General features: G+C 49.7%; 8 protein-coding genes across 8 annotated transcripts; 3 read left to right on the forward strand and 5 right to left on the reverse strand.

The window, feature by feature from the left end:
• Positions 1 to 511: 511 nt before the first annotated feature.
• On the reverse strand, positions 512 to 2,921 carry N7446_002369 (putative C6 transcription factor (Leu3); the record flags this gene model as incomplete). The annotated part of the gene is made up of 6 exons (XM_058511118.1): positions 512 to 822; positions 872 to 1,399; positions 1,446 to 1,714; positions 1,763 to 2,200; positions 2,246 to 2,676; positions 2,739 to 2,921. 6 exons carry the CDS (start codon positions 2,919 to 2,921, stop codon positions 512 to 514), a joined length of 2,160 nt encoding a protein of 719 aa, XP_058376654.1.
• Positions 2,922 to 3,727: 806 nt separating this feature from the next.
• Positions 3,728 to 6,298, forward strand: N7446_002370 (uncharacterized protein; the record flags this gene model as incomplete). The annotated part of the gene is made up of 5 exons (XM_058511119.1): positions 3,728 to 4,219; positions 4,270 to 5,931; positions 5,999 to 6,040; positions 6,123 to 6,161; positions 6,219 to 6,298. Exons 1-5 carry the CDS (start codon positions 3,733 to 3,735, stop codon positions 6,296 to 6,298), a joined length of 2,310 nt encoding a protein of 769 aa, XP_058376655.1. The 5' UTR covers positions 3,728 to 3,732.
• Positions 6,299 to 6,603: 305 nt separating this feature from the next.
• N7446_002371 (putative C2H2 finger domain protein) lies at positions 6,604 to 9,213 on the reverse strand (the record flags this gene model as incomplete). The annotated part of the gene is made up of 3 exons (XM_058511120.1): positions 6,604 to 8,186; positions 8,352 to 8,827; positions 8,887 to 9,213. Coding segments are annotated over 3 exons (1,647 nt in total), but the record flags the coding sequence as incomplete, so codon positions are not given.
• Positions 9,214 to 10,442: 1,229 nt separating this feature from the next.
• Positions 10,443 to 11,573, forward strand: N7446_002372 (putative nicotinamide N-methyltransferase; the record flags this gene model as incomplete). The annotated part of the gene is made up of 2 exons (XM_058511121.1): positions 10,443 to 10,950; positions 11,032 to 11,573. The coding sequence occupies 2 exons, from the start codon at positions 10,443 to 10,445 to the stop codon at positions 11,571 to 11,573; spliced, it is 1,050 nt and encodes a 349-aa protein (XP_058376657.1).
• Positions 11,574 to 12,729: 1,156 nt separating this feature from the next.
• Positions 12,730 to 13,980, reverse strand: N7446_002373 (putative S-adenosylmethionine-dependent methyltransferase; the record flags this gene model as incomplete). Its single annotated transcript, XM_058511122.1, has 3 exons — positions 12,730 to 13,300; positions 13,362 to 13,676; positions 13,922 to 13,980. The coding sequence occupies 3 exons, from the start codon at positions 13,978 to 13,980 to the stop codon at positions 12,730 to 12,732; spliced, it is 945 nt and encodes a 314-aa protein (XP_058376658.1).
• Positions 13,981 to 14,822: 842 nt separating this feature from the next.
• On the reverse strand, positions 14,823 to 16,885 carry dspD (putative protein-tyrosine phosphatase; the record flags this gene model as incomplete). The annotated part of the gene is made up of 3 exons (XM_058511123.1): positions 14,823 to 15,383; positions 15,472 to 16,607; positions 16,636 to 16,885. The coding sequence occupies 3 exons, from the start codon at positions 16,883 to 16,885 to the stop codon at positions 14,823 to 14,825; spliced, it is 1,947 nt and encodes a 648-aa protein (XP_058376659.1).
• Positions 16,886 to 21,243: 4,358 nt separating this feature from the next.
• On the forward strand, positions 21,244 to 23,540 carry N7446_002375 (putative LPXTG-motif cell wall anchor domain protein; the record flags this gene model as incomplete). The annotated part of the gene is made up of 2 exons (XM_058511124.1): positions 21,244 to 21,633; positions 21,726 to 23,540. 2 exons carry the CDS (start codon positions 21,244 to 21,246, stop codon positions 23,538 to 23,540), a joined length of 2,205 nt encoding a protein of 734 aa, XP_058376660.1.
• A 615-nt stretch (positions 23,541 to 24,155) lies between these two features.
• On the reverse strand, positions 24,156 to 24,767 carry N7446_002376 (Pectin lyase fold/virulence factor; the record flags this gene model as incomplete). The annotated part of the gene is made up of 1 exon (XM_058511125.1): positions 24,156 to 24,767. One exon carries the CDS (start codon positions 24,765 to 24,767, stop codon positions 24,156 to 24,158), a length of 612 nt encoding a protein of 203 aa, XP_058376661.1.
• Between the last annotated feature and the right edge of the window lie 680 nt (positions 24,768 to 25,447).

Consider the following 25,447-nt stretch of genomic DNA (forward strand, 5'->3'; position numbering starts at 1 on the left):
TCCGAATACATTCTGTTCTGATTTCGCGAGGAAGAAAAGGCAAAGTAAAAGGCAAAGTGAAAGTAATCAAAAGAACAAGGACGGTCTTTAAAGGGGAGAGGATGGGGGCTCGAAAGTGAAGCGAAGACAGAAAAAGAAACAGACAAGCAATAGTTACGACACAGCTATTGCATCGGGGAGTTACTCTTCGAGAATACTACAACGCGGCGAGTCCGTGCTCGAGAAGTGACGAAAATAACAGACTGTGATATGCATTGCACAATGTACGAGATTTATTACTGCATGAGGCTTCTTTGGATCTGACTAGGAAGCTGATCCAATAAGAGCTTTTAAAATCAGAATGAAAAGAATACAGATTCGTACAAGAGACTCATAAGAAATACAGACAGATATCCGAGAGGCGAAAGAAAACTCCCTGGGGTGTATCAGTGATCGAATATGTGGTATAATGATACAAACACGCAAACCACGCCCGCAAACAATAGCCATAACGCCAAGAAATTAGTTCAATCTATGCGATGCCCGAGGTTTCCACCCCGTTCATGGTAGAGTAGGAATAAGGCAGGTCTACCAATCCGTCAAGCAGCCAGTTCAACGGATCGAAAACTTCGTAATTAGGCTCCATGAAGCCGCTTGGAAGTGCATTGACTTGTGATGGTGGTTGGACTCCAAGACTGGCCTGGGATAGCAGGGGTGCTGGGGCTAGGCTCGGATCTCCACCAGAAATTCCAGGAGTGGATGTAGATGTGTGTACAGGCCCGACGGATGAGATGGTCGACGAATCGGCTGTTGAGTCCGGGTTTGTTGGGTTTTTCAAATAGGCTAAAACAAGGTTAGGATAATAGGGTATAGAGGGGGGAGTGATACTAACCTTCGATATTCCGGCCCTTTGTCCGTGCATCCTCCCGCCATCGCCATACGGAATCGTAAAGCAGGGACATGCTCATTCGACAACGAACTTTGAGTCGCAGGGAGTCGTCGAGGTCGGTGCTATTATTGGACCTTTGAGTCGCTCCTCCCAGTCTCCACATTTGGGCTAACACCTCCGCAAGGCGTTCGGGCAGGTCATTACTAGACGCTGATACCCCACGAATAGCCCAGATTGTGCGATTGAATAGGTGCTTGGTGTAATCCATGTCAATATGAGAAGCAAAGAAGCTCTTGCATAGCTTCAGTAGAGTGCATCCAGCAGCAACCATCATCTGGTAGACATAATATGGTGTGTAGGAGAGTACAGGACCGACTCCAGTCTCAAGATTCAGGACGACTTCGAGGAATGATGTCGTCGCAACATACAAAGACAAAACACGCTCGCGATAGTCCTTTGCGGTAGGCTCATCGAAGAAAGCAGACAAGTGCAGATGAAGGTTGGCAGCACGGAGATACAGATTAGTAATACCTGATTGGTTAGCATCAGATAGACATTACAAGACCGGGAAGCTTACAGTCATTGTGCGTCCTTAGCTCTTCTTCCAGCTCCTCGAAATCTCGAGATAGGAAAGAAATCATGGTTGACCGTTCATGGTCACTAGTCAAACCAACAGGGTCTCGTCGATTCGTATAAAGCGCTCGAGTGATCTTGTCACAGAATTTCTCGATCTCCAGTCTTGGTCTCATATCCTCTGGCAATTTAAAGTTCGGGTCTAGCGCATCGCTTGAAGATAATGTCCAATCGTAAAGAGTGGATGGTGGCTGTCCGTAGCCAGTAGATACCCTGAAAAGATGAGCCCAGGCCGCAGTTATGGGAGTTGTTGTTACATACCTCTGGGCAACAATGTTACAAATAGCCCATGTTCGAACTTTGTCTCTCAGTTCTTCTTCAATCAGTTCCACCCTGAATTTACTGAAGTCCTGAGTATGAGAAGGCCTATGGAGACCCAGCTGCATAGCAACCTGCACCATCATTCCACACAGCATGAACGTTGGGTCTGTTGAGGTACTGCTCACGGGGAATGGCCATGAACAGAGCAAAGATAGAGCCTTCACAACATGGTAGTTCTGAGGGATATCGGCAAGAGTGCTCCATACTAGTCGGGTGACTGGGCCGGCGAGAGAATTCAGTAGGTTTGAATCGCCCTGGTAGCGACGCGCACCAACACTGATGATCGTCCAGAAGAGCAGAGATGAAGAATTATAGTATTCATCCGGTGACTGCTTCTGGTCAAGGAATGGGAGGAATGGGTGGTAGTATGTGAAGAAACTGACAGTGTTAGGGCTAATCTCAAATTGCCGGTTGGGATCTTACAGATTAAACAGCTCCACCACCTTCTCGGGAACGACCATGACATCCTCGATTCGCTTGACTTGCCCTCCATTTCGCAAATAGTTGGCACCATCAAAGCCGGAGCGCAAGTCCAGCAAGGATGCAACCGCTTCCTGAGAACCCATGTACTGATCTGCGGACATGGCTGACGGGGTTTGATACACCGCAGGACTGACTCGATTCGACTCTTGCTTAGGAGTAATCTGGCCCGCAGCCAGCGGTTGTTGAGGAAGGGACGAAACGGGTTGACCCGTGGCGATCTGCTTCCTCAGCTGAAGGATTTCCCTCTCCATCTCCGCATTGCGACTGCGCTTCCCAACACGTTTGAAATTCGATTCGATCTTGCAGTCGAGCTTTAGCCGGCGACATCGCGAACAATCGGTCCAGGGATCTTGAACAACATCGCATCGAAGCTGTCGCAATCCGAAAAAGGTTAGCACCAGTCTAAAATTTCATGATCGCGCAAATACCATACCTTTTGCTGGCGGCACTCATTGCAAGCGCGCTTCACGGGTTGACGTCTCTTCTCCTCGCGCGCATCGTGGTCGTCCATATCCTCCATACTTCCCGGCGAACTGTCGATCCCCGCCATGATGACATTGCGTTTGCGACCATGCACGCCATCGGCCGCAACAGGTAACTGGTTGAGACCCGCCATTACGGGACTGCCGACTGAAGCATTATCAGCGCTCACAGTAGATTCCAGAGCTGCCTGGCCTCCTCCGATGCCACTCGATCGCCCGAGAGAAGCCAGGCTGAATGACGTTTGATCCGGTCGAGATGGGGATTCCGATATGATCGGTTGTTTGATTGATCGTAGTATATGAGAGGAAGGTTGCCAAAGCAGGGCAATTGAAGTTGCACTTTTTCCTTTTTTACTTTTCCTTTTCCTTCAACTGACGACATACAACGATGTTCTCGGTGAAGGCCGTCTGGGACTCCGGGATGAGTCAGCGCGGAGGGGCACGAGTCACCTGACTAGGAGCTGGACGGATAATGTCACGTGATGTTATACACGCACGTGATGGAGTGATGTATACACGTGATGGTTTTATTTATAATCAGCCCGGGCATAGAAAATGGTCTGAAAGGCTGCACAGACAAAGCGTATCGAACTACACTAGAAGGGGCACTGCGTGGGGCGCATGAGACATGAGATCATGATCGTCAGTATGCCTTGGGGGCCGTTCTCCATAATGAGCCGAGGCAGTGCAAGACATTGCCCAGCGCCCAGCTTCGCCTCTACATTAGTGTCCAATCATAGATAGTTTGAAGGTCTCGGAGGGTAAATACGAACAAGTTCAGAAGCTTAGCCTCGCAGGGCTCAGTCCCTTGGTTCCACGTTGAAGAAGTTCTTTGGTTCCTTCGACTGCGGCGTACGCTCGTAAATGAAAGTGCGAGGGGTATCCGGGGCTATAAAGTGCCTTCCCATCCTTGACTCAAATCTCACTCTACACTCAACAGCAATCATGGGTGTATCAACGGATAATATGTCCAAGGAGACTAAACAAAGCGAAACCAGCTCCAGCGAGCGACCACCGTCATACTCGGATGACCCAGTAGCGCAACTATCTGCGGAGTTAAAGTTAAACCTCCAAGTATCATCTGATACCAAGTCTATCAGTCGGGACGAATGTGTCGCACATCTCAAGTTCCTAGCCGTACTCGCAGATCTGCGTGAGAACATCTCTGGTGATGATGGACTCTTTGGTATCAATGATTTTGAAGCCGATAGATTCCCCGAGTCGATCAATGAAGCGCGGGCTCGAATCCGCGAAAAGCGCTGGGCTGTGTACACGGCTCGTGCGGTTGATCGATATACTGTATGGTGGGCTACTGGCCTCCCACGGTCAAGACCCAACGCAAGCTTGAGTGACGTGGAAAGTGCGGACTATGAGAATATCATCAACCCAAAGACTCTAGTGGCATGGAGTCCCGACAATCTGCCTCCAATCGGTAAGTGATCTTTGTGATTTACAAAGAACTCAGACTAACTCCTTTCGTAGATATTTTGATGGTCTGGCATGCTCATTCATTGAATCCTCGCAACTATCTCGAGGATTGTATCCGATATGGCAAAATGAGCACTTGGAAGACGGGCTTTCCCTGGGAGGTGATTGACAGCTGTATTGACAACCGCAAGCTGGAATTCACAGTCTCCGACGAGGCCCAGAAGATATTCGAGCAAAAGCTGAACATCAGATGGAACAATCTGCACGACCCGCCTACCAAGAGCATTCAGTGCCCTAGCTGTGTAAATATCTTCCCCGTTCAGTGGACAGAAGGTCTCTTCGGAGAGACAGTCGAGAATGCCTTCAGGTTTGGCGATGGCTACGCGGACAACTCATTCCAAAAAGCATGCTCTCATTGCCATTACACAATCGACCATGGCCGGCTCAAGGTGGCTAAGTTCCGAAGGGATCTTGAAGCAACAATACATGCCGATATCCCCATGCCCGGCTCGTTTACCAATCTCCATGGGATTCCCGAAGGCCCTACCGACAAGCTCAACCATCCGAGTCTCCGACACATGCTTTTCCCCACAAGACTCATGCAAGCCATCGGACCAGAATTGCTGAACTTCACCGATCCCCGAGTGGACTGGTGCAAGGACATCCAAGACTTACGAAAAGAGCTTGAGCCCAAACTAAGAGACCGAAAAGCCCTACTCGAAGCCCACGGAGGTGCATACATCAAAAGACTCCGACCCGCCGAGCGAATCCATTTCCGCCGCCTAATGTCCCGCTACTGGGACAACCTAGGCCCTTTCTCGCTGGACCTAGTAGGCGCAGTGATCCGACAGGGAACCTTCATCTCGAAAATGGACCAAATCGACTGGCTGCATTCACCAACCGTAATGGAAACAATGGACCGGCTAATCAAGAAATACGAAATATTCTTCTCAATAATGATGAACTGGCCCAAAAACATGGCCGTCCCAACCCTCGACGTCGACCTAGCCTGGCACACCCACCAACTAAACCCGTCCCGCTACTACACCTACAGCACGAAACAAGCAAACAAAGCCGGCGTCCGTGTCTTCATCGACCACGACGACAAAGTCGACGAAGACAAATTATCCGACGGCTTCAGCTGGACCAGCAAAACATACCGCCGCATCACCAACGGCGCCGTCTACTCCGAATGCACATGCTGGTACTGCGAAGCAATACGCACACCCGATCTCTACGACCGTGTTATAACTGTCGGCTCGGCGTCTCGCGCGCGCGACGCCGCAGACTCATTACACGACCGTCCAGATATCTCCTCCGACCCAAATAAGAACCCGCACATCTCGGCGCACAACGCCGTTCGTCCGACTTCGCTGTACGCCCCGACGGATCGGCTTGGATCTGTGCATTATCTGCAGCTCAAGTCTAATTATCAGAAGGCTGCAAGGAGGGCTGAGAAGCGGGTTCGTCAGCGTTCGGGCTCTAAGTCTTCTATTTCTACTTTTACTTCAGATAAGGAAAAGGAGAAGGGCAGGGATAGGGCTCTCGCTGCGGATCCGTATTATATGCCCTATGCCTATGGGTATCCGATTTTCGTGCCGTATTATGCGCCCTATATGGCGGATCCGTGTATCAATTCTGATGTCTACGCTTCTAATCCTGGTTGTATGAGTACGACTTCTGGGGCTGCTGGAAATTGTTGTTCTGGTACTTGTGGTATGTTCTTCTCTTCTTTCTTCCTCCCTTTTTCTTTTTTCTTTACTCTTTACTAACCTGACAATAGGTGGCGCTGTAGCCGCAGGTGGATGCGGTGGAGGGGGATGTGGTATGTTCTTTGCCCTCGCATTGATCTCTGATCTATCTCTATCATCTCTAGATACATATACTGACTGATTTTCTGTTTACAGGCGGAGCAGGTGGATGTGGTAGTAGCGGAGGCGGATGTGGTAAGTCTCCCCAACCTCGCCTCACAAAATCGAACACCTGACTTACATATTCTATAGGCGGCGGCGGCGGTTGTGGAGGCGGTGGTGGTGGAGGTGGAGGTGGAGGCTGTGGCGGCGGTGGTGGTGGTGGATGTTGAGCATGCAAATGACGATTTTGATACTACACGTACACTTCTCCCGGTTGCTTCAGCTTGTTGTTTTATTTATAGGTTTCAACTTGCTTTGCTTGATGCACTAGCTAATTGGGTTGTCTTTATTGCATCATGATAATTAGTTTGCTTTTGACAGTGGATCGTATTGATATTTTGTTGAATTTAGTATCGGGTGTCTGGTGCCTTCTGTACTATTTCTAAGCTATGTTGACACATGGAATCGACATAATGATCCATTGCTCCAAAACGCACCCGGATAGAATTGTATAGTGATATCACTTGGATATCCACACAAATCCCAATTCTCATATATCTACAAATCTACAATGCTAAGATCATATAGTTTCATGAGTTATATTCATTGTGAGCCCCGTCCGAGAGTCACTGAGTACACGAAAGTGAGAGACCGAGGCGAGAGATATGGAGAGAGAGGAATCGAGAAAAAGAGACAGGGAGAGAGAATGTGAGTGTGAGAGAGAAGGCAAAGAGGACGGAGAAACGGAGAGAACGGACGAGATACACATGGGGATGAAAAGTCAAGGGCGGATCGTAGGATTTGGTTTGGTATATATGTGCGAGGCGAAAAAGAACAAAAACAAACACAAAAACAGAAAGAGACCAAAAAAGGACAAACGAAACATGAGGACGTGAGAAACAGACACAAGTCCAAATGAGTATGAGTATGAGTATGAGTATTGATGGGGGGTGAACATGCGCCAGTCATACAAAGACGACTGTTTAAGGTGGAGTTTCCAAGAACAAGACAAAAACACAAAGCAGAAAGCACAAAACGGGCCAAGGAGACATGGTTGATACATGGGATCTCGAAAGGTAAATAAAGGTCCCGAGAATGGCTCACGCCGTTGAGAAAGAGCGAGAACGACTAAGCTGGACCACGGCTCTATTTCTCTCTGGGGTGGTCGTAAACATGTAAACAAGAAGGTTCAAAAATTCGCTCAAGCTCGTACATGAGATCGTGAAATGGGTCGCAGGGACCGGGTGACTGAAGACACTGGAAGGATTAAGTCTTCACTCTTCCATGCGGCCAAAGACTCCGTCATCATCATCGTCGGCTGGTGCGGAGCGGTTGCCAAAGTCCACGTCGGCGTTGCGGCGCTGGCGGGATTCCTGGGCCTCCTTGCCGCTGGTGCGGACCTCACGCTCATCCGACACCTTGTATGACAGCGACGGGTTGAGCGATCGAGAGATGAAGATGTTGGCCTCGGAATCTCGGCGGGCTTGCTCGGCGGGGCGCGGCTGAGCCAAGTGGGGGCTTTGGTTACTCGGGTGGCTGCTCGAGTCGAGATAGCGCGCGGGCAGTGGAGGCACTGGCGGTACGTCCGGAGTCATGGAGACGGGCCCGGTGCGGGGAGTGCCGAAATTGCAGAGACCGATGGCCGCGGCAAGATCCGCCTCATCATCTTCGTGTAACCTTGTGTCGGCGGTCGAGGGACGGGTGTCGATGCTCGAGTGGCGGAAGTGGGAGAAGGCAGGGGAGTGCAGTGGCGCGCTTTCGTTGTACGAGCTGGAAGGAATGGACTGGTAGGAACGAGAGAAACCCGAGGCGTTGCTGACGCTGGGTCGCTTGGCCCAGTGGGCCGGCACGCCGGACATCTCGAAATCGTCGTCTTCCTCCTCGTCCATCGGGGGTGGCGTGGTTTCAGCAGAGCTGATTCCGTCCCGCACCTCGGACGAAGCGTCCGGTGATCCCGAAGACAGTTCTGACTCCAGTTCGGCCAACTCAGCGGCCTCATCGGGGGGATCGTCGTGGTTCATGGTGACCAGAACGGAGGCGGCTTCCAGCAGTTGAACCTGCTGGTGCTTAGAGATGAGAAGCTTTGAAGTAACGGCCCATGCTGGGTCGTGCTCCCACCTACCATGAAAAATAACACGTCAACCAAATGTCGAGACAAGGGAGAGGAAGGGGAACTGTGACGAAGGGGGAATAGAATGACCACGAGGGCGACCTGCACAGAGCCGACATGGTGCATAACCCCGAGCAAGAAGAAGACGGCCGAGCGGCAGGGGGGATACACACATATGCTTGGACAAGCAGCTGCCATGCTTATACCCTTTCCCGCAGCGATCGCAACGCAGGTCTGCCGGAACACGCTTCCCTTCAGTCTTCAGTATGGCACCCTCGCTGGCGCGACGGTTCCGGTTCTTTAGTTTGGCATCAGTTTCCGACCCAGGGGAGCCCTTGCGGGCGACCGGCGGTTCCTGGCTAGGACTGTTGATGCTGCGGGAGAGGTATGAGCTGAAACCTGACACGTTGCCGACAGACCCGGATTCCAGTCCCTTGCGGCCTCCTAGGGTACGGCGGTGCGCCATGGGTAGCGAGGTGGACTCTCCGCCTTCCATGGAGGCAGCGACCGCAGCGGCGGCATTGGCGGCCGCGGTAGTGACACTCTTGCGGCGTGTGACACGGTGGTGTGAATTGACCGCACCCAGCGAGATGGAGTGCGCGTGGGATCGCTGGCTGGGGTTGGGGAGAGGACGCGACATGGACAATTCCTAGCCACAGGGGGAGAATGTTAGTTTCCATCGAGAGAGAAGGCCGCAATGGATCATACCTTGAATGATGCCATGGTGAGAGTTGAGGAAGCGTTCAATGGAATTGAAGCCCCCACAGACACGGAGACGCCTTCAGAAGCGCAGGTGGAAGGATGCGGAGTGAGTAATATGGAGTGGTTGAGAGAAGTTGAATAGCAACGAGTGCGAGAAGGAGTAATATGAGAGAGAGAGAGAGAAGAATAGAGAGAAGTAAGGCCAAAAAAAAAAAAAAGAAAGGTGGAAGGGGAAAAAAAGAGGAGAAAGGAGAAAGAGGTCCGGTATGGACCAAAATCGCTCAGGTTTGCGGGGGCCTTTCCCTTTGAGCATGCGGGGGGGTCATCGGTCACACTGTATTTTTGTATATTATTTACTACAGTATTCTATTAATCTACTCTCTTATTCTCTCTATATTATGCCTATAATAACATCCTATGTGTTGTATAAAGGGCTATACTTGTTATATGGTGACTGCCCGATAACAGTGGAGCCGAAGTCGCAGGGCACAATTGCGAATATCCCAGTGGCAGTGCCCACAATGACTCGCACTGGCACTCGCCAACTTTCCTAAAAGGCGCTCCGCAAAGGGAACTGGCGCCCTGGTTCGGCCATGCTTTCCATGGTTCTCTCGAGGCTGAAGCCTGTTTAGTCAGCCATAATTCCATTTACCTAGGTATGTAGTAGGGTGAATATTTTGTCAGTTGCCTGACGATCAAGGGTCAAGTACCAATCAAGTCACTAAATTGTAGTGTATTGATAGGAAAAGTCCGAGCCCAAGCGACACAGTACTCAGCGAGTACTCATCAGTACGGGTTTAACCAGATCACCTGCAGCGCATCGACCGGTCTAGCTGAGGGCGAAGTGGATCGGGTGATGTCACTGGCCTCCTGCTATCAGGTGACAGGATGATTCATACGATAACCCGTGACGGATGATACACCCGGATCAGTCCCACTACACTGTGATTCGGTACTCAATATAATATCCGGAATTGTTACAAGCTGATTGTCAAGTTAGGTAATAGCTCTGCACATGCCCTTGTCTAAGCCCAGCTGCCCACGAACAGGCCCTTGCACGCTAGCAGCGGGAGGGGATCATTACTCCGACCGTCAGACTATTGCGAATCATTTTTGGCCCCTGATCGGGTTTCTGGCACATTCTTGTCCCTGGTTCTGCTGGCATTGGTCAATGTAGATCTTGCAGAGCTTATCAATTATTTAACTTATTGTGAATCTTACATGTTTACTTTTTGTTTATCAATGCAATGCAATACAAAAAGGGAAAAAAAGAAAAAAAGTGTGAACGTCAATGTTGTCCAGTACCCATTAAAATGACGTGGTGCGACGGGGACAGCCCTGTTGAAACCTGGAGATATTACATAAACAATATCAAAAAAGTTACAAACAATGCAAACAATATTTTGAATGAAGAATCAGATCTAATCAGACAAAAGCTATTGCAGCCCAACACACAGTCAGGTCTGATCAATTGACTCAATTCCACAGACCTGGGAAACAATAACTCGCATCAAAACCAACCTACAAACCCACCAATCTCCAACCCAACCCAAACATCCACAATGCTCAATTCCCGCCTACGGCCCCTCCCCCGCCGCAACTATCCCACCACCATAAATGAAGCTCCAGCCCCGGCCCCAGACTTCGAAAACAAAAATGAGCTAGAAGAAGAAGAAGAAGAAGACCAAGAAGATCTCTTCAGCGCCTTCCTCCCCCACCTCTTCCCAGACGATGCCCCAGCCTTCCACGGCGACCCAGGCCAACATCTCCTCTACTCCTCCCCCCGCTATGGCAACCTGGATATCATGGTCCCTTCCTACCCAAGCTCAAGCGAGAAGCGTTCCGAAGAAATCGCCGCGGGTCTGAAGAAGCAGGATGGGACCGTGAACCAGGTTGACGAGGGCCGGAAGCTATTTGCGCATTTCCTCTGGAGTGCAGCTATGGTTGTTGCGGAGGGAGTTGAGGAGGCCGATATGCCGATTGTGGAAGGGGAGGTGGAGAGTGAGGCTAGGAGGGAAGCGAGGGAGATTTGGGGAGTTCGCGGGGAGAGTGTTCTTGAATTGGGTGCTGGTTAGTGTATCCCCTGCTTTTTTTTTTGGCATACAATATACATACATCCACACCTACAGAGCTAACACCAATACTGCCTAGGCGCCGCCCTCCCATCGGTAATCTGCGCTTTAGCATCCGCCAAAACTGTCGCCGCAACGGACCACCCCTCCAGCCCAGCCCTAAGCGGTGCAATCACCTTCAACACAAAGCACAACCTATCAAACCGGACACCAGCAGTATCCACAAACATAAGCATGCACCCGCACGAATGGGGTGTGTTGACAGACGCCTTCTCAGTCGCAAACAAAGGAGCCTTCAGCCGGATCATTGCGGCGGATTGTTTCTGGATGCCTGAGCAGCACGAGAACCTAACTCGTACTATGCAGTGGTTCCTCTCGCCCGGTGGGAAGGTGTGGATTGTTGCGGGCTTCCATACTGGGCGTGAGATTGTGGCGGGGTTCTTTGAGACGGTCGTTCGTGGGGGTTTCGTTGTTGAGAGGATTTTTGAGAGGGATACTGTTGAGCGGTTGGAGGATGGGGGTGAGATTAGGCGCGAGTGGATGCCTGTGAGGGAGGGGGAGGGGCCTGATAATCGGAAGAGGTGGTGTGTTGTTGCTGTTTTGCGGAGGGGTGGGGAGTAGATAGTTGTTGTTGTGGTGGTGGTGGTGGTGGTGGTGGTTATGTGCATATTGGGCGTTATTTTGTTTGCATGAGGGTATGATATCTTATATAGAATTTGTTGGTTCTGTTTTGGATAGAGGTTTATGCCTACATTATACCATTCTGTATCGTTGTATACCCATTATGTAGTCTATAAAGTGGTGCATACAGTTGTGGGTTTATGTGCTATAAAGGGAAGGCAAATCAACATAAACTATGTACTATTGCCTCAATACCTCGTTACGCTATAGATTACGTTTTAGAGGGAAATAGACTGATAAACATTATGAGCAATATAGTAACATATACAAGTCTGGATGTTTAAGTCTTGGTCCAGATTCGGGTATATGACTCTCATTGGATCTTCCCTGATATTGCAGCGCAATCGATGAGCAACCGTCATGAAGAAGTTGGCTGAGGCCCGAGATATATCCCGGATTGTGATTGAATTTTGGTTTTGCTCAGTTAGGCTCAAAGCGATCTTTGTTACACTGTTGTCTAACAGTTGCAATTGATCGAAATCAATTGCTTCAAGGAAGTTTTGGAATAGAGACCGGCGTTGATAGCCAAGCTCTGTTAGTCTCAGGCAGAGGCCAATCTGCGATAACTTTAATTCACCATGAGAAGCCATTGTTGTGGAATATCAGAGTCTGTGATGGGCGGTCACCCATGCAGTCGTAGAATGATTTGAACTCCACTCTGGAAGAGGAGAGGGTACTTGTGAGTTTTTTGTTCGATTGGAGTAAAAGAACTTCTTCTTTTCGTGAAAGCGAAATTGTCACGATTTGTGGAGGAGAAAATCAAGGCTAGATAGACATATCCATGAACGTTTGACTTGGGTTAAGCGAAGGTAGTAGGTACGAGAATATGAAGTGAAACTATGCTAGGCCATGGTACCCTTTACTGCCAGTCCGTTTGATTTGTCTGCAAGGAGAGCTCATACTATGGTATAGAGTACGAAAGCTATTTTCATACTTCTTCCAATACCGTAATAAGTTACTCCTACTAAGGATATAGATCAGGGGTAGGTTAACTATAGAAGGGCAGTTGGAAAATTACCTCCGTACATATCTAACTGCATCACAGGACAAGCCAACCACATGTATTTCCAATTAGGTTCTTCTATACAACCCAAACTTAGACACCATCTCCAACCCGAACAAAACAGACCGTACAAACCCCCTGCCCCTCATGCCCCCCAAACCGAAACCGAGGATACTCAACTCTCCCCCAAACAACCAACCGATCCCCCTCCCCCTTCCCACCAGTAAACCAATGCACAAGCTCCTCCTCAGTCCAGTTACAGGTAGTAACAACCAAAAACCCACCCCGACGCACCAACCGCCGCGCAATATCGGGATACCGCTCGCAAACACGAGTAGTCTTAGCATCATCGGCTAGCGAGACGGCGTCGAAGGTTCCTTTGTCTAAGACTATGTCGAAGCCGCCAGCGGAATAGGGGAACCAGTTGAGACTGTTTTCGGGTGTTGGTGTTGGCGTGGGTTCGACTGGGAGGCCGGTTTCTGAGAGGGGAGCTGTTGAGCCTAGGATATCCCATTCTTCGAATTGGATGGGTGATGCTTCAATCTCAATCTCGGATTGTGCCTGGGCACCATCCTCACCCTCGGATCCATCCTCAGACTCGGATTCAATCTCATCCTCAGAATCACTCCGATAAGCCGAATGTCCCCGGCCCCTCTGCAACTCCCTAGCCAACTCAACACTCCCCCGCGAATAATCAACACCAACCATATCCCCGCGGAACCCACCCCTCTTCCTCAACAGTGCAAGCATACTCCCATTCCCAGTACCCAGATCTAGAATGGAAGGTTGATGCTGAGATTTGGACTTGGATTTGAGCGTGTTGCGTGGGGAGAGAGGGAAAGATTTGCGCGTTAGGAAGTGGAGGACTTTTTTCGGGGGCGTTGTGTTCTGAGAACCAGGATGTCCCTGGGTCATCTTCTTCGTTTAGGTCTGAGTCTGCGTCTGAGTCTTCATTTTCCGTTGGGTTGGGTTGTCCTTTGTTGGCATTGGGTGTTTCGTGGGAGATGTGCGCTAGGGTGCGCGCGTAGTAGGTTTCCCAGCTGGGGTTTTGTCAGTTTTGATTTTTGAATTTGCATTTGGATTTAGGTAATTGGTTAGGTGGGTGGGATATGGTGGATTGGGGCTTTGAACAGGTTTTATTCTCTAGACTGTAAATTGCTTGATCACAATTGCATGTACAGCTGAGCTGGCTCGTCTTGGAGGGGTAAACGTGGGGTCGAGGTATGTCAAGGTTTTGCGCAGGCGTATCCCCGGGAACATGCAAAAGGCAAAGAGTGATACATACTAATCTTTTGTGCCCAGCTCGCTAGGCGAGAGGTACGCAGGATGAGAATCTTCAGCCATTGTCTGCTTGGAGGGGTTGCGGAGGAAAATTTGGGTTGACGCGGATGACGTTCCGCGCTTATCGTTATCTAAGATCAGTAAACAGCCAGTTTAGATCTATACGTAACATACGATTCGAGGTTTATAATGTCATTTACAACTACAATTACAATTAATTGAAGCAATTGAGTGATTGTCCATGTCTATTGAGACTGCGCAAAGGGGGTATTATCATGCCTCTTTCCATCCACCAAACCAAGCATACCATATCCGAAAACAGAGGCAGCTGGCTCGAGTGATTGAACACAGGAAAAGTCGAAAAGCTAAAGCAAAGGCCTTGCCATGACAAGATGTTAAAATGTGAGAGGTAAAAAAAGGGAAAAAAAAAAACCAGCAAAGAAAAATAGCGAAAGTTTGTTGGACGAACGGCCAAGCAATGCAAGAGAACCCAGTAAGCCTCCGCGATAAAAATACAGATGCCGACACAAAATAATCAATTGATTCTTTCGAGGTCGGCTGTTGGTATCAAATCTCGTCCGTTTTGAATACCCGTGACGCCAATGATGAATAGAGGAAATGGAAAAGCGATGGTGACCCGAACGGGGTGTTGAGAAAACCCGTGGGTTTAAAGGGGAAAAAAGTGCAACAAGCATGCAATGGGAAAATAGCGATGAGCGACTGCAAAGCCCGCTTTGGTCATGAATATCATCAAGCCACTCATCTGGAGATGAGTGAGAGAAATTAAGAGAGAATAGAAGGTTGCTGCTGACAGGCCAGGGCGAAGATGATTTTCATATCAGAAACATGAAAATAGAGCGGGTCGTGGAATCGTTTCGAGCCTGGTCAATGACTCGAGGCTGGGATCAGAGGAATTCGTCAATCGATCTCATGATCAGGGGCTCGCCGGCAGTTGGAGGCGAGCGGGGATCGGCCGTTTCGGCGGCGAATTGAACCGCGCTGGGCATGGGAGGGGGTGAGAGGGCTGCCGACCGATCGATTCTGTGGAAGGATGGTGGTGCCATTGGCTGTGGGGATAGGAACTCGTTTGTTCGAGGTGAGAATAGACCACCACTTCGGTCGGGCATGTCGCGCACAAATACGTGCGTTTGAACAAGAGGGTCGCAGCTGCTGACGCTGCGTGGGAGTCCTCGCGGCCGACCTGATGCAGGTTCCACAGATTGGAACTTCTGTCGGAATGGAAGAGGTCGAGGGGACAAACTCCTTTTAGGCGAGTAAGACTTGAACTTGGTGTAGCTGCTGTCGCTGGTGGTAGGACGCATCGAGGGGGTTTCTGGGATGGAAAGGCAGCTCATTGATGGTGCCTGGGATAGTCCACGGAAAGCCGGTCGGTTGTCGTTGGTCACAGGGCGTTCGGCTCGGGCAACCTGAGGCTCCGAGCTTCGTCGGCCAGTTTGAACAAACCACTCCTGGGGGGGGCTTCGAGGTCGATCCACGCATCAACCGCGATCGGAAGTCGGTGAGCTGGTAGATGAGACTCATGTTGGGTCCTACCCACTGACTCCGGCCCTTGACCACTTCGTACATGGAGTTGAAATCCATGTGTCGGTTCTTGTACAAACCATAAGCAATCACCAGAGAGGCGGAACGACTGGCACCGAGCTGACAGTGAATGAGGACCTTCTTTCCACCAGCGATACGGTCATCAATGAGCTCACAAAGAGGGAGCAGGTCATCGAGGATTTCGGAGTTGTGGTCCCAGCTGACATGGAGATATTCGGGTTGTTGCGTAGGAGTTGATGTAATGGGGGTGACGGATTCAGAGTCTGAAGGCTGGAATTCAAAGGCAGACTTGAAGGAGATCTCAGAGACCGCAGTTTGAGGCTCACCAGAGAAGCGCTTCGAGGCCATGGAGGCGTTGCGCCAGGTGCTCATCACTGTGTCATTTCGCTCCTCCTTGGCGGTACTGAAGGGGTTGTTGACTTCCTTGGCGACGTTGATAACCACATCGAACTGGGATGCTTCCTCAGCTGTTGGCTCCAGGTACAGGTAAACGCCGGTATCATAGATCCGGATCGGTCCATCGGGGTATCCACGGTCCTTTTTGCGTGTCGACTCGCGAGAGTCCAGGTGGTCGTCCTCCTCTTCTAACCCGGGAAGCACACGGCGAGAGAAGCCGGATCCATCCATTCCACTTTCCTCATTCGCCGTGGAGAAGCTACGTACACCATGATGCGACATTGGTCGTGGGAGTTGCATACCCCCCTTTGGGGCGAATGATGGGGATGTGATAGCTGCGAGAGAGGGGGAGGATTCTGCATGTCGCAAGGACGGGGTCGGAGGTACTTCCTCACTCGAAAAGGTCTTATCAAATGTAGGTGTACGGATGGTCAGGTTCGCGGGACGGCGCCTCGAACTCTTCTGAGGAATCTGGAGGGGTGATGGTGGGGCCAGATTGTTTGATGAGGTTTCCACAAGCGAGGCAGTAGCAATGGGGGGACGAGATATAGACGGAGGCGGCATCCGCAATGAGAGATTCTTCAGGTTGCGCGCCCGCCGACCAGGAGAGTCTGGACGCGGAGGGGTTGGTCGCGACAGGGGCTCTGGCGCAGTTGATCGGGGAGGAATCTCCATGGGCCGGGTGGCCGGCATGTATTTCGGATACGAGACCGACATGGCCGATGGGGATTCTGGCGATGAGCTCGGGGGAGATGTCACCCCCACCGGGCGAGTCAAAGGGTGAGATGGTCGTGGTCGGGGAGGACTCGGTTGAGGCAGACGTCATGGACGAGACGCTTTCGCGATGTGGGGAAGGGAGGAGGCGCGTGTTAACAGGGACATGGGTTGGGTATTGTAGAGGATGAATGGTGTTTTCCTCGTCTTTGTATCGCGGTAGAGGACCGCCAAAGACGGACATGAATGATGGAAATGAGTCCGGGAAGGACGGTGGACTCGTTTGCACGGGCATTGTTCGGGGGGAGTGAAAGAAAGTCCCGTCTTCACGAGACTATTGCATTTGAAAATACTTGCAGCCTGCGCAAATGGTCTGAAAGGTCAGTGGGAGGAGGCAAGGGCGAAGCCAGGGAGAGGAAAGACGGGAAAGAGAGGAAGTAGAGGGTCATACCAAGTGTGTAAGGTGGTAAGGTGTAAGGATTCGAGAAGGACAGGAAGGTGAAAGAAAGGTAAATCGGAGTCGTTCCTCCGGGGAATGACCGGAATGTGAAGGAGAGATTGAAGGAAAGGGAAAGGGAAAGGAAAAAGGAAGAAAAGAGGCGTATAGGCCTTTTGGACCCTTAGTTGTTTTTATTTAGATGTAATCGATCTCCGATTTCAGGCCCACAGGGTAATTCAATACGCAGTGGAGGTCCAATGGGTAACCGCAGATCGTAGAGGGCTGAGGTTTGAGAAGTGAAACCAATCAGGCCCGAGCCACTCTAATTTTAGGCGCCGGGGGCGTAGGAATGGGCGTCAAATGCACGCACATAAGAGGCTATATAAGTGACACTGCAATACCACTGCCTAGGTACCTCCTACCACTACTGCATAAGGAGGTAGTTAACGAGTGCTTCGTACGGGGACCATACACACTCGGGGATTATCTCACCCCCGATGTACCAAACTTACCTAGTAACAGGGGGCGGCACATAGTGGAGTATTCCTGTGCGTACCCGAGCTTCGCCTCTTGATTCCAAATTGCCTGCACAGATCCATTAGAGGCTCTAGATATGATGTAACTCACTTCAAACGGAGACTGATATTTGTGACTCTAACTGAGAATATCTACTGTATACACATGTGTATACATCTGTCCATACTCTGTACTGTACTGTCACACACGGGTGAACGGTGGGCTGACCCATAGTTTCTCATACTTTTATAGCCTCTGATTGGCTGCAACCAACACTGAAACGCGAACATTCTGAAACACGCCAATTCACTAGCGGCACTTAGCCCTGACCTATACACTTAGTTCAACTCCTCTGCCATCCCTACATTTGGGGTTTGTGGCCCCACCATTGTTGAGCAAGGATCCAAATGTGTTCAATGATCAACCTTTTCCACGTGGACGATATGAAACTGGGACATTTTACGGAGAACGGAGATTGGGGAAGCATTGCGGTGTCTCATCTATCGCCAAGCCTACTGTAAACGGACTGAGATTGGAAACAGATCGACATATCTGCACCAATAATGCCTGCGAATGCGCCTTCAAACGATACATGCGTTCCCGTAACCAAAGTTCCAGGATTGTTCCAGATAAATGAATTCCCCCTTTCCCTGTTCAAGAACTACCGTTTCATCTTCTAAAAATAATCTACGGTGCAATGACAGCAGCTTACGTGGTTCGCTCGATTGTTTCGGACTTGTCTGCTGCGATTGGCTCGGTCCTTTGACTTGCTGCAATTAAACTTGTTCTGCTCCATGCTGATGCTCTTTGTTGATATACTGTCTCGATGGTGCCATGGTTCAACCGTCGGTCTGTTGCAATTATATAGAGCTTTCCAGGATTTTCCACCAATACATGTATCAGTATAGAGTGGCGTGGAGTTGAGCCCCTGTATCGTACACATACATTGCACTATTGATTTTACCTGTCCACTATACTATACTTGGAGCCTTGCCATACCTACGGAGTAAGTGTCATTCACATATCTAATTTGTCACATGTCTAGTCCAAAAGGGCAGTGTGCAAGGACTTAGCTTATACGGGGGCAAAGCATTTGTCAGGCCCAAGGCTAAGGGTTGAGGATTATGTTTGGTTGTTCATCGAGCCCTCAATTATTCTTTGTAGTAATACACTCCAAGGGCTCAGTCGTTATCGCCTACCCTTCGAAGCCTCCATATCTCTCATATCAAACTGGAAGGTTGTTGGATCCCCTCCTCTTCCCATGATCTTCCACAAACGATCTTAAGAAAGAAATTACTTCTTTGTTGTCATCCATTACACCAACGATTTGGCAGATATCCCAGGATACTGATCATCTCTGTAATGACATTGGCGTCATCTGGCCTGAAACCTTCCAGCGGACGTTCACCCATAATCCCGTAGAGAATGCAACAGCCCGGACAAGATGCCCAAGGACACCTCAGGCGGCAGAAGTTCAATAGACCTGTGCGCTCTTGGTTTTGTAAAAAGAACACGTCAAAGTCTGATATCATGACTTGGGTATCGACCACCTTGACTGAAATATCAGGGAGGGACACAGTATCGAGGGACCTCTGGCCCATTCAGACCCTTGTTAAGTCTCTCCACTGGCATCTTCTCGGATTCTCCGAGGCAACTGTATAGTCCCTCGCTGGTCAATATTTCAAAGGTTGAAGATTTGAAAAATATTTTCTTGTAATGCGAATATACTGTCTATTGGTATCTCAACAAAGACAAATTCATTCGACTGGACATGGAAAGGGACATGGACATACTACCATGAACCACAACACACGGATGAATACAATCCAGTCCCAATACACTGCGCATATATAGCCATAGCTACATCGCCGAAAACTTCTAAGTTAAGCTAACATTCTTGGATTGCGCAATATTGCACCTAGCGGCTTTGCTCACAAAAATGCAATGGTAGAAACCATCTCGTCCATCGACGGTGATCTTATATAGCAATTATGAGACGTGAGCCTGTCTAGGATTATCTGCTCTCCCTGCTTTAAGACTCGTAGTATCTTACTTCCGAACACTTTTTGGAGGCGTCAGAGCCACGTACCTTGACCTACGACGACCACGAAATGACATTCATGTTGATAGATGGTATTCATAGCTCTGTTTCTCCTAGGTATCTCCCTTGTTCAACTCCCTCTTACACCTTTATACAATCCAGATGACTCACCTGAGGCAATCGAAAATAGGCAACAAGAGGTGAAAACAATGCATGAAACGGTCACCTCGCTTCAAGGCTTTTGTATAGAGACTGTCCAATATTCATGGCACTGTATACAGTACACATTTATGACTTCAGCTATAGCACCCTCCCGACTGTCATACTCACAAATAAAGCAGGATCTCAACACCACTTTATATAATCCCGCAAAGATCCTAATACTTCGCCACTGCGCCTATACCGATGGCAAATAAAAAGTCGAAAGCTCGGATACCACGCACTCATATTGGCGACAAACACCTCAATGGTCGGTATGAGGTCGTCCACAAGTTAGGCTACGGCAGCTACTAAATAAACCGTCTGACTTGCCAGAAAACGCCTCGAAGCAAGGCACATGGAATTTGTGACTACACCCTATGGTGCGGGGTAAAGCAATCTCAGCCTGATCAACCTGATCATTGTGAAAGCGAAGAAAGATGGCTCTTCTGTAAAAGGACCAGCACAAGCATTGGGCTATATGGGTATGTCTTTGAAATCTGGTCTTCGATGGAAAGTACCTCTCTGCGTTCATCAGATATGGAAAGCGAGCCGATTCGAACTGCCACAGTGTACGGGATCACAACCGACAGCGACAAATTCACATCCCTCTAGATCGACCGGAATAGCGAGTGGGAACACAGCTCGGCCTTAGCAGGGGCTACGTGTCCCAAGAACATGGAATGCAGTAAGATGTAATATACTGGTACCTGGCAGAGCAAGTCTAAGAGTTGCACTGATATCTTCCAAGATATGGATATGCTACGTTAATCTACATACTTCACTATGTCCAATATAAAACACCTCGGGCGGCGTTTCAGGTCTACCACGGTCTCCGGTGAAACAGAACCATGGATCAAACCTTTATTTATTTGTTGGAGAAATATTGAAAATGGAAGATTTTATATAACAGAACCACGCGTTTCAAATTCAAACATGGAGGCTGATGTAGATTCAGGGGTGTATGTGTTATATGATAGGGTTTACTGGCTAAGGTTGGGTTTACATGCACTTGCATGGGTACCTGACCAGGGTATAGCTTCAAGCTACTGTGCTCTGTATAGAGCAATCATAATTCTTAACACAATAATAACAGCTTGATATCGAATATCTTATAGTGCACTGTCCTTCCATAAATAGACAGAGACCTGGGGCTCGTCTATATTGAAATTTTCCCAGCCACAGTGTATACCCACCCTGTGTACCCCGTAAATCTTTTCCTTTTGCTTTCTCAACTTCTGACAGGTCCAGTCGTCACTAGCCGTGACAGCTTGTCAATATCTGAAGACACTCTACACATTCCTGCCTTTTCTCTGGGTAGATTGTGTCAGATTGTGCCCAATTGTGTATGTTCTCAATTGCCGGGATGCCATTCCACTTGCTTTCCCCAGAAACGTCAGGCCCTCCAGGACAATCTAAATGGTGAAGCGATTGCAATCCTGCCCGTACGAGTTCAAATATGGCTGCAGATATGCGGGCCAGTCCTCACTCGCGTTCTTTGTCGCTGCACACTCGCTTCGGGGGCCCCACCAATCGTGAAACGCCCGGCTCTAAACCCAAAGGCTCCTTATTGAATCGAGCCCGGCGATCCGTCCTTAGCTTTAACTCTCCCAGCCCCCAAGCTCCCCATGTCTCCAAGAGACAACAAGACGACCCTCAAGATCGCCCTGATGTGAAGAGAACCATGCCATCAAGCGTGGCTTATTCTAGAACGGAAAATGCTCTGAGACTGGGAACCGACAAGTCGCCAACCATGGACAGTCGCCCGAAGAACGAGGACGTCTTCTTGAACATCGCCAGAACAGACTCTGGTCGTCGCGACTCGATAGGACGCTCTGATTTCCGCCGGGTGAGTCCAACAATGAATCGGAGCCGATCGCATTCCTGGCGGCTCTGGCATTCACGGCCCGACCTTGCGACCTCATTGCTAACCAACCACAGTCACGGCTTGGATATTCCGGTCAGAGTCTACGGTCACCGTCAGAACAAACTCCCACACCCGATCAGCGATATAGCAATATCGACCCCTTGCTTACGCAAAATGTCTCCCCAACCACCCCCTACTCCTCCGTCCACACGCCGGCCTCATCAGCCCATCCCCTAGATGACTCGAGTCGCCTGCGCTACAGTGGCCTGGGATCCGGCGCGCGATCTACGATCGGCACCCCTCGAAGTCGTTTCAGTCGCACAAGTCCAGAGACATCTCCGCGCACACCGTCTGTAGCGGATGACCGACGGTCCTCCTTACACGAACCCCGCTTTAACCGCTATTCGGGACTTTCTACAATCCGAGGCAGTCGACAACCTTCCGCCTCTGAGGTGAACGACCGAGCGCGAACCGAAGCCGAGAGATCGCGCGCTGATGGAACTGAGTCGACCCTATCGACCGCCGCTCCCTCTACAGTGTGGGACGAGCTGGATGACCTCAAAGATCGGATCAAAAAGCTAGAGCTGACAGGGAAGCTGCCTCCATCATCTGCTGCAGCTATGTATAGCAGCCCCAATGAGAGACCGCGCACCGCAACCTCGGCCATGACTACCATATCCTCTTCACCCAAATACCACCGCAAAGCCAGTGTTTCGGCTGGTGATAGCGACTATCAGAACCAAGTCCACCCTCTCCTGCAATCCGCATTGTCCAAGGCCAAGGCTGTTCTAAGCGGTGAGGTGTACACGTCCCTCGAAGCGACGATCACCGATGCGTTGAACCTTTCCACCGCGTTGGGCGTCAATGCCGCTCCGTCAGGCACCGTCTCGGTCGTGAATGGAGGATACACTTCGCCTGAGAGACACGCCCGCCGCAAAGCGGACAGCGTGTGTCGCAGCCTGACTGAGCTTTGTCTGGCATTGACAGATGAGCAATTGAAGAACGCCCGACCACAGTCGAGCCGTGGTGCAGGAGGGCAGCTCCAGCCGTCGAATGGCGTGGAGCACGATCACCGTATGACCATGCCCATACCGACGTATCAGCGAAATGGGAACCAGGAACATGAAGCGAATGAGCGGCGCCATTCCACCACTCGCATTTCCAGCCGACTTGAAGCCCGTCGCGCGTCCTTGGTCAACACTAGCCCAGGAAACACAGACATCAAACAGAGCCCGGCTCAATCTCCGGGCATTCCTACCCCAACCAGTCGTCTGAACCGGATGTCAACATCTCTCCGCAGTCGCAGGATGACAGTCGGCGAGGAAAACGGAGAAATGGAAAACCCGCACAGCCGTTCAGTCTCCAGAGCTACAACAGAAATCGGCACACCAGTCCCTACTCAAGAGCCACCCCGGCAACGATTCCACGGCAGCTCCTTCTCTCGCTCCGTCTCTGGTGTCCAGAACGATTCTGGCCTAGGTCTCTCCCCACGCTCTCCTCAATACCAGTCACAAGTTCCTCAACCACAGCAATCACAGCCTCGAACACCCACCCTCTCAAACAGTCTCTCATTCCGACGAAACAATACCATCCCTGCTTCATACACACCAGCAACTTCCCGCTCCAACATCCAAGCCGGATCCCGCCGTTATGGTCTCTCCCCAAGCTTCTCAACAAACAACGTACCAGTCGAGGATAGCCCCAGATCCCCAGTGGAACTTCCACAAACAAGGATCTCGACCCCATCAAGCAAAATGGCCACAAGCTACACCCCAATACAGCAAAATCGGCTCCGAACCAACAGCCTAGGCGCTCGAAGATTCGGTCTAAGGAATCGCACCCCGGCCACGTCAAATAACAATGTAAACCTAGACGATAGCATTGATTAATGTCGCATATCCACTTCTTACGCAGCGACTCCCGCATATGCCAATTCACTGTGGCTTCTTTTGTTTCCCACTTCTTGTCTTTTCTTTGTACAAAACCATCCATCGGCGGCGTCTCCTACTATTTGTCTCTTTTGTATGTCATGAAGTGCAGGTACATAACGATGAATGAAATGAGATACTCATAAGCCATTAGTCCTTTCACACTCCTACCTTCATATTCATAGAAACTAGATATTTATCCGAGGCACTCGACAATGGGCAAAAAGAGGTGGAAAACAGAGCCCAATGTAGGGCCAAAAAAAATGCATGAAACGGTATACTCGGTTTAAAGCTTTCGTGTAGACTGTCTAATAGTTCATTAGTGGCACTGTCGACTAGCGCGAGAGAGAGGGAAGAAGAAGGATGACGATTTTCAACAAGGAGCAGTAGACTGAAAGTCCTATGGACTAGTTAGGGCAAGCAAACAGAGGAGGCCTGGTCTCTGAGGCAATCGTGGCATGCCAACAGGACAGAAACCAACAGGCCCAGATGAAAGATGGCACAAATCCAGCCATAAAACAAAGATTTTCGGAGAATGAAGGGACCTATACTCGTCTCAAATGAGGACCGATGGCGTCAAGGTCTCAAGATCAGTTGCAGTTTTGGAAAAGCATAGTGAAGTTGGTAATTGTCGAGTTTGGGAGAATCATCCCCCAGTCCCAGGTGGGCCCAGTGCAATATGCTTGGCTTTTTATCAGGTCCGGGGTGCAATGGTTGGAGGAGAGTGATGGGTTCGCCGACAGGAACAAGGAGATATAAATAGTATCTTGGATACAAATCGGAGCGCAACTCCCCCATCAGTAGCATCAGTAGCAACATGCCATTTTCATTGTCAAGTTTTGTTCGATGAACCACATGTCGCACTGGCCGAATAGGTGTTGATATCATCTTAAGAAAAGGGAGACATATCGAGAGACCTGCTGCAATGTCGTTACCGTCATGGATTTCGTCAATTCCTATGAACAGTGAAGCCGAGGAGATATTTTCCTGGACAACAATGGTGCCACATGTGTCTTCTGCTATCGTAGTGTATGTGTCGGAGGAGTAGAAGTCGTTCGGTTCTTCGCTATGGTCTTCCACCGGATCAGGAACAGCAGTGGCCACGTTTCGACCGCATCGTTGATGAACTAATTTCAACACATCCTCGTAGTGTCCATCGTAGAACGTATATGCAGAGGCCTGAGCCATTTCTAAGATTGTCGTATAACAACAACACGGACACAATTGGACCTAATCGGTCTCAATCTGTCAAAGACCTTGCGTTATAAATCAAGTATGATGAAAATATTGTCTCATTACAGCAAGATATGTCATAAGGTGCCTGCGCGTATAGATGCAAATATGAATTTGTTGTTCTACATTCGTGACATGGGAAGGTAAAACATCATGTTCTTCATATATAGGCAATCAATACCCTACTAGTTAATATATTACTCACCAAGTTCTTTTCTACAGTCATCACTATGGGGCCATCTTTTCTTGATATTTCATCAGATTCAGATATGGCATGACACTGTCCTATGACTTCATTCAGGGAAGATATTTCATAGAAGATATTCATATTCTCAGAGAAAAAAAAAAAACAGGAGCACGCGGGGAGGAGATACAATAGAAGAGGTTCAGGGTCAGGCGCGAAAAAAGAGAAATTAGGAGATAGAAGGGTGTCTTTTTTGTTATTTCAAGGGTGTTTGGTGAATGGTGGGGGGAATCGCAGTAGAGTAAAGAGGTGGAACTTGAATGGAGGTAGGGAGTGAAGAGAGGAAAGGAGAATGGAAAGTCGAAAGCAAAGGATCAATATACGCCGTTCGTCAGCGACTGGCGGCGTACAAGGTGGAACGAGGACAAGGAGGTAGAGACTGGGATGTTTG

Source organism: Penicillium canescens, assembly GCF_028828765.1.
Source record: "Penicillium canescens strain IBT 15451 chromosome Unknown utg000002l_segment0_segment0, whole genome shotgun sequence".
In the NCBI taxonomy this organism is placed as follows: Eukaryota; Fungi; Ascomycota; class Eurotiomycetes; order Eurotiales; family Aspergillaceae; genus Penicillium; species Penicillium canescens.